The sequence below is a fragment of the Oratosquilla oratoria genome, chromosome 2 (assembly GCF_046742065.1).
Source record: "Oratosquilla oratoria isolate Oo_2021 chromosome 2, ASM4674206v1, whole genome shotgun sequence".
Taxonomy (NCBI): Eukaryota; Metazoa; Arthropoda; class Malacostraca; order Stomatopoda; family Squillidae; genus Oratosquilla; species Oratosquilla oratoria.
The window spans coordinates 21555954-21568641 of NC_134778.1; the positions used below are offsets into that span (position 1 = coordinate 21555954).

Consider the following 12688-nt stretch of genomic DNA (forward strand, 5'->3'; position numbering starts at 1 on the left):
ATTATATTAGGGGTGGAAGAGAAGTATAATCCAAATAGGACTACAAGAATAAAGGAGGAAAAGGAAAAAGTAAATAAGACATAAGTAGTTTAAGAAGATGAACCAGAAATAGGGAAACAAATAGAATAGATATGTAGATAGGGAAATGCAATACAGATAAGACCAGACCATTTAAGGTTAAATTCAGGTTCACAAACGACAGCAGAGAATATCTTAGCAAAAACAGGGAAACTAGCATAGAGTGATCAATATGAACAGGTATGGATAAAAAGAGAAATTAATAAAGAGGAAAAAAAGGATGAGAAAACAAAAAGAATAGAAGCTAAGGAAAAAAAACTATTAAAAAAAAACAGTCAGAAAAAGAGAAATTCTATTGGAGAGTAGTGAATATGAAAGTGAGGAAATGGTTCATAGCAGAGAAAAACAGAAGGGAAACAGAAAACACGATGGAAGTAGCAGAAAACTAAAAGTATCTTACACAAATATAGATGGATTAATAACAGGCTTGAACGAACTGAATTACCAGAAGGAAAAAGAACCTGACATAATAGGAATAGTAGAGACAAAATTGAAAGGTCCACTACCACCCAACAGTGTAGGGAAATGTACTACTTTATATGATTATAGAACATACAATGACGCAATGGATACAAGAGAATGCTAGGTATAGAAATGAAGAAGAACCATCGAGACTGGAACTAATAATCACACCAGAACCCGATATAGTGGACAAGATTGAATATAATATAACAATAAGTAAAAGTGACCACATATTGGTTGAATTAGAACTAAATGAGGAAAAATACATGAAAAAACGAACAATATAGAAAGGGAAGATTGATGTATGAAAAATCAAATTTTGATAAAATAAGAGAATTCTTTCAAAAAGCAGACTGGGAAAGAATACACAAGGAGGAAACAACAGTAGAAGAGAAATGGAATATTTTGACAAAAAATTATAAAGAAGGAGTGGAAAAGTATGTTCCAAGACAAAAGCAAGAAAAAGAATATGTAAAGTGTTGGTACAACAAAAGATGTAGGGAGTTAAAAGACAAAAGGGATAAAGCTTGGATAAAATGGAAAAAAGACAAAAGACCTGAAAAATGGATAATATATACTAGTTATAGAAATGAATAAGAAAACAATAAGAAAAAGAAAACGACAATACGAAATGAACATCGCTGAGAAATCCAAAGAGAATCCCAAAGAATTCTATAGTTACATTAGAGATAAAAAGGTTGTTAGGAATCACATTGGTCCACTATTATCTGCTGACGGTCAAATTGAATATTCAAATGAAGGAATGTGTAATCTCTTAAACAATTATTTTAGCTCGGTATTCGTAAACGAAACACCTCAAAGTGAATTCCAAACTGAAACCTGTGAAAAGTCTGGGGTAAACTTACTCACTACGGTAAATATAACAAAAGAAACAATTAAAAGGTGTATAGACAAACTCAAAGTTAATAAAACACCAGGGCCTGACGGTTGGCATCCAAGAATCTTAAAGGAAATGAAAAATGAGATTGTTGTTCCATTAGAAATTATTTTCAAGAAATCCATCATATCCGGAGATGTCCCAAGAGAATGGAAGCTAGCTAACGTTACTCCCATATTCAAAAAAGGTGACAAAAAGAAACCAAATAACTATAGGCCTATTAGTTTGACTTCGATCGTAGGAAAAATAATGGAAACTATCATCAGAGATGCTATCGAATATCATTTAGAAAGTAACCGTTTGATAAATGATAGCCAACATGGTTTCAGACGGAAACGTTCTTGCGTGACTAACTTACTCGAATTCTACAACACAGTTGTCTCGAATTATGACAAAAGAAACAATATAGATTTAATATATCTAGACTTTGCAAAAGCTTTTGATACCGTCCCACACGAAAGACTACTTACTAAATTAGCTTTGCATGGAATAAGTGGTAGCCTATTAGGTTGGACTAGTAATTGGTTGAAAGGTCGAAAACAGAGAGTTGTTTTAAATGGAAAAACTTCTGGATGGAAAAGTGTTGCAAGTGGAGTTCCTCAGGGTTCCGTTCTTGGGCCACTTCTATTCATAGTATATATAAATGATATAGACCATGGACTAAAATCTACTGTTTCCAAATTTGCTGATGATACAAAACTGTGCGGAGTGGCAAATGATCACTCAAACCAATTAGATATTCAAGAAGATTTAGATAAATTACAGCAATGGTCTGAAAAGTGGCTAATGAAATTTAACACAAGTAAATGCAAGGTAATGCACATAGGTAAAAATAACAGCAAGTACGATTACAAGTTATTTGGAAATTCGTTAACAAAAGTGGATAGTGAAAAAGATCTCGGCGTAATTATCAGTAACGACCTCAAATCATCCAAGCAGTGTATTTCAGCCTCTGAGAAAGCAAATAAGATTCTGGGATTGATTGCGCGATCTTTTGATTTCAAAAGTCCATCACTCATTAACAAGCTATATAAATCGTTAGTTCGTCCACATTTGGAATATGCTGTTTCCGTATGGTCACCGAATCTCATTAAAGACATTGACAGACTGGAAAAAGTACAACGGCGAGCCACAAAACTGATTCCAAATATCAAAAATAAATCATACGAAAATCGACTTAAGCACATGAATCTGTTTTCCCTAAAAAAGCGTAGACTCAGAGGTGACTTGATACAGGTCTTTAAGATTTTAAAGGGAATTGACAACATCAAAAGTGACCAAATTTTTACATTGAATGAGAATCAGACAAGAAACAATGGTCTCAAACTGTCCGGAAATAGATTCAATTTGGAAGTAGGTAGAAACAACTTTGCCAACCGTGTAGTTAATGAATGGAATAAACTTCCTGCACAGGTAGTGCAATGTAGTTCAGTTCGAAGCTTTAAGAATCATTTAGATAAATACCTAAGTAAGATGCTGTAATTATTATAATTTATGTTATATTATTTGTTTTTGTTTTGTTATAATTTGTCTGTCTGATTTTCATTTATTATTAGTTAAATGTCAATTTATTATCATTTACTATTTACCTGTTTGTTTGTTATTCAACTATACCAATGCATTTATTTATGTATTTTAATTGTTATTTACATTGTTATAGTTTTAATTTATTATTGATTTTTTTTTTTTTTTTTTTTTTTTTTTTTTTTTTTTTTTTTTTTTTTTTTTTTTTTTTCTTTGCATCCGACCTAGATATGGATCAAAAGGTCTCCTGTCGGCATGCTTTGCCTTTGTAATCCTTTGAAAAGAGAAAATACGAGAAAAAAAATCATAGAAAAATGTAAAGATCAACCAAAACTATTTTACAGATTTGTAAACAACAAACTGAAAAACAAACAAGAATTAGAGAAACTATGACAAGGAGGAGTTGAATACACAGAGGAAATAGAAATGGCAGAAATTATGAACAAACATCTTAAATCGGTGTTTACGAGGGAGAACATACAATCTAGAGATATCGAGTGGGAGGAGAAAGTCCCCCCTATGAAAGAGATAGAAGTAACAAGGAATGAAATAATGAATCACTTGAGTAATCTCGATGTCAGAAAATCGCATGGACCAGATGAAATGGCAAACTGGATTTTTAGAGAATGCAAGAATGAACTAACAGACAAAATACTAATAAACAGTTCATTGAAAGAAGGAAAAGTTCCAGAAGATTGTAAAAGAGCAAATACAGTACCAATATATAAAGGGGGAAACAAAGAAGATCCTACTAACTATAGACCGGTCTCTCTTACAAGTACGAGAGCTAAAATTTGTGAAAGAATTATCAAAATTAAATGGGTAAGGCATTTAGAAGAAGAAAAAAAAAACGTACTCTAAGGCAATTTGGATTTAGACAAGGACGATCATGCGTCACAACCTTAATGTGTTTCTATTCAAGGCTACACACATACATACATACATACATATACCAAGGCTTTTTCCCCCTTACAAGGGAGGTAGCCAAAAAGGGAAAGGCATAAATCTTTTCCACCCATTCCATCCCTGAATACACTCCACACCCCTCCACCCTCCCTCTTATCTGAGCACCTCCTGGATGACGGGTCATCCCTGCACCTTGTCCACTGCCCTGGGTCATAAGCAGTGTCGCAAGACACAGCACATCCACAGCAAGGCCGCTTCATTAAATCGGCGACCCCCCACCTCTCCGTCCCCCCATTGCATAAAAGGAGAGGACGGGGAGAAATCCCTTCGGGCTGCGTCAAATTTTGCTCACAACATACTACCTCACCCCCATCCCCCCACCCATTCCACCTCATGCAATCACAATATCATCTATATACAACCATTCTCCATTCACCCCTGTCTTCTGTCTTTTCCCGTCCTTCCTCAACAGACATTCCCCTCTTCCCCAAAGCCCCCTTCACCCCATCCATCCACCTCATCCTAGGACGTCCCCTCATGTTCACTCCCTCCACATCTGCCTTCCATACCTCTTTTATTAGTCTTTCTTCACTCATTCTTTCCATGTGTCCAAACCATCCTAATATTCTTTCATCAACCCTATCTCCCAGCTCCTTTTCCACCCCTGTTCTCCTCCTCACCTCCTCATTTCTCCCTCTATCTAGCCTAGTAACCCCCATCATACTTCTCAGACACCTCATCTCAAACACATTCAAACTCCTTCTCTCTTCTTCTCTTATGTTCCATGTTTCTGCCCCATACAGTGCTGTTGGCACAATCACTCCTCCATACAGTCTCCTCTTAGCATCCATTCCCAAATGTCTATTCCTCATTACACTCTTTAATCCACCAAGGCATTTACTCGCCTCTCTCAATCTACATTCTACCTCCACCTTCACTCCACCTTTTCCTGCCACATTTGCACCCAAGTATCTAAAACTATCCACTTCCTCCAGTCGCTCTCCCTTAATGCTCACTTCCAGTCTACTGCCACTTTCACCCCTTGTACATCTCATCACCTTACTTTTACCCACATTTATCTTTAGCTTTCTTCTTTCACATACTCTCCCAAACTCTACCACCAACTTCCTCAATCCCTCCGATCCTGCCACAAGCGCAGTGTCGTCCGCAAACAGCAGCTGGCTCACCTCCCACTTTTCTCCATTTTCTTTAACCATCTCCAATCCCTTGCTCACTACCCTTGCATTTACCTCTCGCACCACCCCATCCATCCACCCCATTCAAGGCTAATAGATGTAATACAAGAAAGAGATGGATGGGCTGATTATGCATTTCTAGAACTGAAAAAGCTTTTGATAAGGTGCCACATAAGAAGTTGCTAAAGAAATTAGAAACTGAAGGAGGAATACAGGACAAACTGCTGAAATGGATGGAAGACTTCTTGCATAAAAGAAAAATGAGAGTAGTGATAAGAGACAAACATTCTAATTGGGATGAAGTGATTAGTGGAGTTCCACAAGGAACAGTTCTGGCCCCAATAATGTTTGTTATATATATTAATGATATGAATAAAGGAATTGAAAGTTATATGAGCTTCTTTGAGGATGATGCAAAATTGTTGAAAAAAGTGAACACTGAAGAAGATTGTGAGTCGCTACAGAGTGATCTCAATAAAGTATGGGAATGGAGTAAGAAGTGGGAGATGGAATTCAATATCAAGAAGTGTAGTATAATGGAATTTGGAAGAAGCAAAAAAGAATAGTAGGATCATATAAATTGGGAGAAGAAGAAATTAAAAAAGTAGAAAATGAGAAGGACCCGGGAGTCATTATTATGAATAATATGTCCCCTGAGAAACATATAAATAAGATTTTTGGAGAAACTTATAATTTAATAAGAACAAAGTGGCATTTACATACCTGGACGAAGAAATGGTGAAGAAAATACTAGTCACTTTGATAAGACCAAGATTGGAGTATGCAGCGACGACGTGGTCACCAAGTACAAAAAAAAAATGTATAACAAAACTTGAAAGAATACAAAGAGCAATTACGAAATTGGCACCAACACTCTCAGAACTATCATATAAAGAGAGACTAGCAAAACTTGAGCTACAGACATTAGAGCAAAGAAGAGAGAGAGGAGACTTGATAACTTTTTATAGAATCATGAAAGGCATAGAAACTATTGATAGAGAGGATCTAATAAAATGGGATAGTAGAAATACAAGAGGACATGGAAAGAAAATCAAGAAAGACAGTTATAGAAGAGACCTGAAAAAGAACAGCTTTCCCCACAGGTTAATAGACGTTTGGAATAAGTTAGATGAGAAAGTGGTGCGTGCAAAAACAATACACGAATTTAAAAAAAAAATCTAGATAAAACAAGATATGAAGACGGGACACCACGATCATAGCTCCCCTTCCCGTAAAATATGACTAGGTAAATACAAGTGGGTAAACACACACACACACACACACACACACACACACACACACACACACACACACACACACACACACACACACACACACACACACACACACACACACACACACACACAAGACAGCTATAGAAGAGATTTGAAAAAGAACAGCTTTCCACACAGAGTAATAGACAGTTGGAACAAGTTAGATGAGAAAGTGGTGTGTGCAAAAACAATACATGAATTTAAAAATTGTTTAGATAAAATGAGAAATGAAGACGGGACCCCACGAGCATAGCTCCCCTTCCCGTAATATACAACTAGGTAAATACAACTAGGTAAATACACACACACACACACACACACACACACACACACACACACACACACACACACACACCCACATATATATACATATATATACGTGTGTGTGTGTGTGTGTGTGTGTGTGTGTGTGTGTGTGTGTGTGTGTGTGTGTGTGTGTGTGTGTGTGTGTGATTATTGAAATCATATTCTGTTGAATTAGGCAATTTCTTTCATTATTTTCTTAGCTGAGCCCGGGTTTTGTGTGCCGGAGAAAAGTCGTCAGCGTGCCGAGGGTTGCCGAACACTGGTCTACACACTATTTTAGCATGGAGCCAAGATTGGAAAATGAATTTCAATACCAAAGAAATGCAAAGTGCTGGAAATGGGTAATAGCTGTAAAAACACACCTTGGGAATTGAATTCATTAGAAATATATATATATATATATATATATATATATATATATATATATATATATATATATATATATATATATATATATAGAATATATATAAAAATATATATATATATATATATAAAAATATTTATATATATATATATATATATTTTTTTTTCTTCTTGTTGACAGACGAGATTAAATAATATTGCTGTTTCTGCATTATTTATCTTTTTGTTAAGAACTTCAATTTCTCTTGCTAATTTACGGTGTTGGACTGATAGTTTGCTGAGTAGCTGTCCGTATGAGGTTGCAACGTTTCGGTCTTCTCTGTAGACCATCTTCAGGCTAACTGTTTGGGTGTGTGTGTGTGTGATGTTTATATACTATTTTATTTCTGATTGTTTGGGTGGTGTCGTGTGAAGCGATCATCCTGATTGGCTGCTGCGTAGTCATCAGGAATCACTGGGAGAGGTGAGGTCAGGTCCGCTTGTGGGATGGGAGAATCTGGAGGTCTATACTATGTATGTTCATAGTTGGTTTTAATTCTGCTATATAAATTGCTTCAATAAATGCTAATCTGCGGGAGTCTCTTTCTCTGTCTATTATTACTGTTCCTTCTTCTAAGTTTTGACGGGTGAGGGAAGTATTATGTTTGGTGTTATAGTGATTCTTTATGGATCCATGTTGTAGGTGGCAGGTCAAACGTCTTGTAAGTTTAGTCCTCGTCATTCCAATGTATGTTTGAGACCCACAGTTCTCAATGGTACAGTTATGTTGGTAAATGACGTGATTATCTTGTAAAGACGATGTCGATTTGGGAGGGCGGTTTCTCAGTAAAAGTTGTGACGTCTTTCGGGTCTTGTAGTATATGGTCAGTGATATTTTGTCTTCTTGGTCAGTGGGCTTGACGTGTTTTGTAATTATGTCCTTAATGACTTTTTCATCTGTCTTATATTCTGATGACATGTAATTTCTGTAATATATATTTATGTTTTCTTGTTTTTGTGTGGTAGGTTTGTTAGAATACCAGTTGTTGATGGCCCGTTTTGTTACAGAAATTACATGTCATATCACACTGCTCTACATGGAAAGATACACACACTGAACCGGAAAGACTTACCCAAGTCCTTATTAACAATGGGTATAGTAATAAGTTAATTAACGAAGCAACAAAACGGGCCATCAACAACTGGTATTCTAACAAACCTACCACACAAAAACATTTATTGAAGCAATTTATATAGCAGAATTAAAACCAACTATGAACATACATAGTATAGACCTCCAGATTCTCCCATCCCACAAGCGGACCTGACCTCACCTCTCCCAGTGATTCCTGATGACTACGCAGCAGCCAATCAGGATGATCGCTTCACACGACACCACCCAAACAATCAGAAATAAAATAGTATATAAACATCACACACACACACACCCAAACAATTAGCCTGAAGATGGTCTACAGAGAAGACCGAAACGTTGCAACCTCATACGGACAGCTACTCAGCAAACTATCAGTCCAACACCGTAAATTAGCAAGAGAAATTGAAGTTCTTAACAAAAAGATAAATAATGCAGAAACAGCAATATTATTTAATCTCATCTCTCAACAAGAAAATATTATTCCTGGATACACTAATATATTTATATGCTATATATATATATATATATATATATATATATATGCATGTATATATATATATATATATAAATGTATATATATATGTGTGTATTTACCCTATATATATATATATATATATATACATATAATATAAAATAAGATAAATAGATGAATAAACAGATAAAATAAAAATAGAATAAGATAAATAAGTTAAAATAAAAATGAAAAAATAGAGTATTGCTAAAAGACAACCTATCGCCTGTCAGACATATCAGCAGGATTGTGAGGGAGACATAAGGACTGCTGCATTAGATTAAGATGGATTTTCACTATAAGGATGAAGGGATAATAAAAAAGCATAGAAACCCTTATCCGTCTCAGACTAGAATACGTCTCAGTGGTATGGTCCCCACACAGAGTGAAAGATATAAGCAAGGTCGAGAGAATACACAGGGCAGCAATCAAACTGGTCTCCAGCCTGGCAGATAAACCATATGAGGAGAGATTTAAAGCACTGGGTCTACCAACTTTGAAAGAGCGAAGAGAAAGAGGTGATATGATTACAGTCTTTAGGTCACTAAAGGTGAGAGACAACATTGACAGAAGAAATCTCTTGGTTAGCGATGAGAAAGCTTTAAGAGGTCATGAGAATAGATAAAGAAAGACTACATGTTTAAAGTATATGAAGAAATACAGTTTTTCATATAGATGCATAGATACTTGGAATAACTCAGAAGGCGATATAGACCAAGCTCAAACAGTACATGAATTCTAATCTAAATATGATCATTGTAATTCAGTGATATAAACCAAGTTGGACCGTACATGAACCTGAGGTTAGGTAGGATAAGTTAGAGTGCAAAAGACGGGATCCTACGAGCGTTGCTATTCTCTTGTATACTACAGTTAGGTAAAACAGGTTCGAATTATTACCCAGTCTATTCTGGCACTGATGGATCAAGGAGGCATTTCTGCTTCTCTCCTAGAATATACTGAGAAAAAACTGGAATATTCTAACCTTAGTATACAACGATCTCCATTAGTGCGCACAGAGTAGAAATGAAACAAAATTCAATGGCTCGCAATCTTGGAACAGCAGGAGTGTTTATCAAGTAAGTAAAACTACTAGAGGTATCTATCACTATCTATCCAATAGCTATCAATAGGCTTCTTCCCCATACAAGGGAAGTAGCCAACCAAGGTTTGCACCCACGCCCACTCGTCAATTTTATCTCTTTTATCTTCGCTTCTGCCATGATCAGAGGCAATGCAACAAGACACATTGCATCCACAGCAAGGCCACCTCATATACATGGTAATCCTTCATCGTCGTCCCATCATGCGAAAACAAAGAAGATTAGTAGAAATTTTTTCTGGCCTCGTCGACTTATTTTCCATTCACAACAATATTCCTTCCATCTACGCCCAGATTCTGCAGGATGATCTTAATAAATTGTTAACATGGTCGGTGAAATGGCAAATGAACTTCAATATCTCAAAGTGTAGCGTGTTAAACGCAGGGCTACATAACCCCGAAAATAGATACAACTTAGATAACACGTTTTTAGAAAAATCTGAGTGCGAGAGGGACTTGGGAGTTCTGGTGAGTCCGGACCTTAAAACCAGGAAGCAGTGCATTAGCGCCAGAAATAAAGCTAACAGGAGCATTAGGCTTCATTGCTAGGACGGTAACGAACAGAAGTGCAGAGGTAATTATTAAACTCTATCTAGCGATAGTTAGACCCATCCTTGACTATGCGGTACAGTTTTGGTCTCCGTCCTACAGAATGGACAAAAATTCACTAGAATCAGTACAGAGAAGAATGACCAAAATGATACATGGACTTGGAAATTTGCCTTACGAAGAGAGGCTTAGGCACCTAAACTTACACTCTCTGGAAAGACGCAGAGTGCGGGGTGATCTAATAGAAGTGTTCAAGTGGATCAAAGGCTATAACAAGGGTGATGCAAACAAGGTCATCATAATAAAACAACAGGGCAGGACTCGCAGCAATGGGTATAAACTGGACAAATTTAGGTTTAAGAAGGAAATAGGCAAGAATTGGTTTACTAATAGGGTGGTCGATGAATGGAATAAACTTAGTAGCCATATAATAAGCGCTGAAACTATCAGTTGTTTTAAAAAACGATTAGACAACTTTATGGATGGGGATGACAGGTGGTGATGGATACGGAGCTGCCTAGTGTAGGCCTTATGGTCTTTTGCAGTCTCCTTTATTCTTATGTTCTTATGTATGTTTCACACCTATCTCTTGCCCTCTCCCTTCTCTGCTCAACAGATATTCCCCATTCCCTCCCATGAAGTAATAATTCAGAAAATGTTTTATAAAAAATATGTGGTTATTGATATTTCTCATATGATCAGGAACACTAACAGTCCATAATATATTACTGTACGTCTTTTCGATCACTTACCTGATTTCTTTGGATTCCTGTTTCTCTGGTCGGTTCTGCTTCACTTTTTAATTCCCCGATGCACTTACCCACATCTACCTTACCTAAAACCACTACCTATAATAAACCTAATCCTAGTAAAGTTCCATTTGTTTCCCCTCGTTCCGCACACATACACACTGAGCGCACCCAGTCGTGCGCCCTTAACGCTCCTTCCTACACCTTTCTGACCCCATGTCGGAGGTGCCAGCTGCGCACCCCTACCTGCATCACATTCACACCACACACACCCCTTGATCTCGAGATAAACCCATTCTCCGTCTTATTCGTCTCCTCCATTTCCTACTTCGTAGTCCTGCAGCCATCTTGGAGGACTTCTGTCGCGCTGGGGTCTTTGGAGCGTCCCTCCCCCATTCACTTCCATGTCATGACTCTCTTCCTCATTTTCTCCGTCACTCCGTTATGTTACAATTTACTTACGTTACAACTTACTACGTTACAATTTACCTCCGTTACGATCTCCCTCGTCCACTGTGACGTGTACTTACCATCTTTTGGCTTCACCCATACCTCCTCCCCCACCTGTACTGAGGCAAGGCCTTCTTTAGTATTAGCTGGTAGCCCCGGCCCTACCCGGGGATGCCGCCAATCATATTTAAATAAGGGTTTCTATGGAACCGAGCCTTTGTCTTGGCCTGACCTAGGGGACATATTATACCAGAATACTACCTCCATGGGTGGTATTAGCGCCTTCTCGGCGACGGACTTAATCGTACGATGGTGTCGTTCTACTATTCCATTTCCGCTCGGACGGTAAGCAGCCCGAAAGAAACGTCTCGTGCTCCACTTGCCCAACATTTCTTTCAGAATACCCGACCGAAACGCAGTGCTATTATCCATCAGAACTTCATCCATTGGACCCCGTTCCAGGAATATCTCATTCTTCACCGGTGCAATTTCCTCTCCCTTCTCCGTCTTCAGCTCCCGCCAGACGGCGAAGTGTCCCGGGCCGCAGTCAATCATCGATAAGTACATTCCCCACCGATAGTAGGTTACATCAACCGCCAGCCTCCTCCAGTTTTCTTCTACGCTAAGTTCCCCCCGCCGCGTGCGAACTAGGGGGCGGGATCTATTAATGACATCGGACACACGCTCTCACCACCCGCCGGACTTCTTCCCTCGTTATATTCGGGTCAACTTTCCTTGCTAAGAACAGTGACCTATCAACACCTAGATGATGAGTACAATGCAACTCTTTCGCGCATAGGGACCCTGCAGCGCACACTTCAACCTTCTCCTCGTCCTGTTCTTCCGGTACTTCCAGCCAGCTTTTCTTCACTCTGGTTAACGCATCTGCCTTGTAGATACGTCTACAAAATCATCACCCGTATGACACCTCACGAACTGGTCCAGCTCTTGGAAATCTAACATCAGTCGCACTTTGTTCTTGGTTGGCTGCACCACTGTCATTAGGGGCAATATTTTACCCTCCACCGGCTCCTCCCAGAGACTCAAAATTCCCTCATCAATCCACCGCTCTACTTCGATGTCAAAGTCGTCCCTGATCCCCTCACCGAGAGTCTGTTTGTAGCAGTCGACTTTGTTCTTCAACAGAGGTGAGCCTTTTCTTCAGGTACCACTCTACCTCCCACT

General features: G+C 38.1%; 1 protein-coding gene across 1 annotated transcript; it reads right to left on the reverse strand.

Moving 5' to 3' along the window:
* Positions 1 to 11704: 11704 nt before the first annotated feature.
* On the reverse strand, positions 11705 to 12058 carry LOC143034657 (uncharacterized). Its single transcript, XM_076201018.1, has one exon. It carries the CDS (start codon positions 12056 to 12058, stop codon positions 11705 to 11707), a length of 354 nt encoding a protein of 117 aa, XP_076057133.1.
* Between the last annotated feature and the right edge of the window lie 630 nt (positions 12059 to 12688).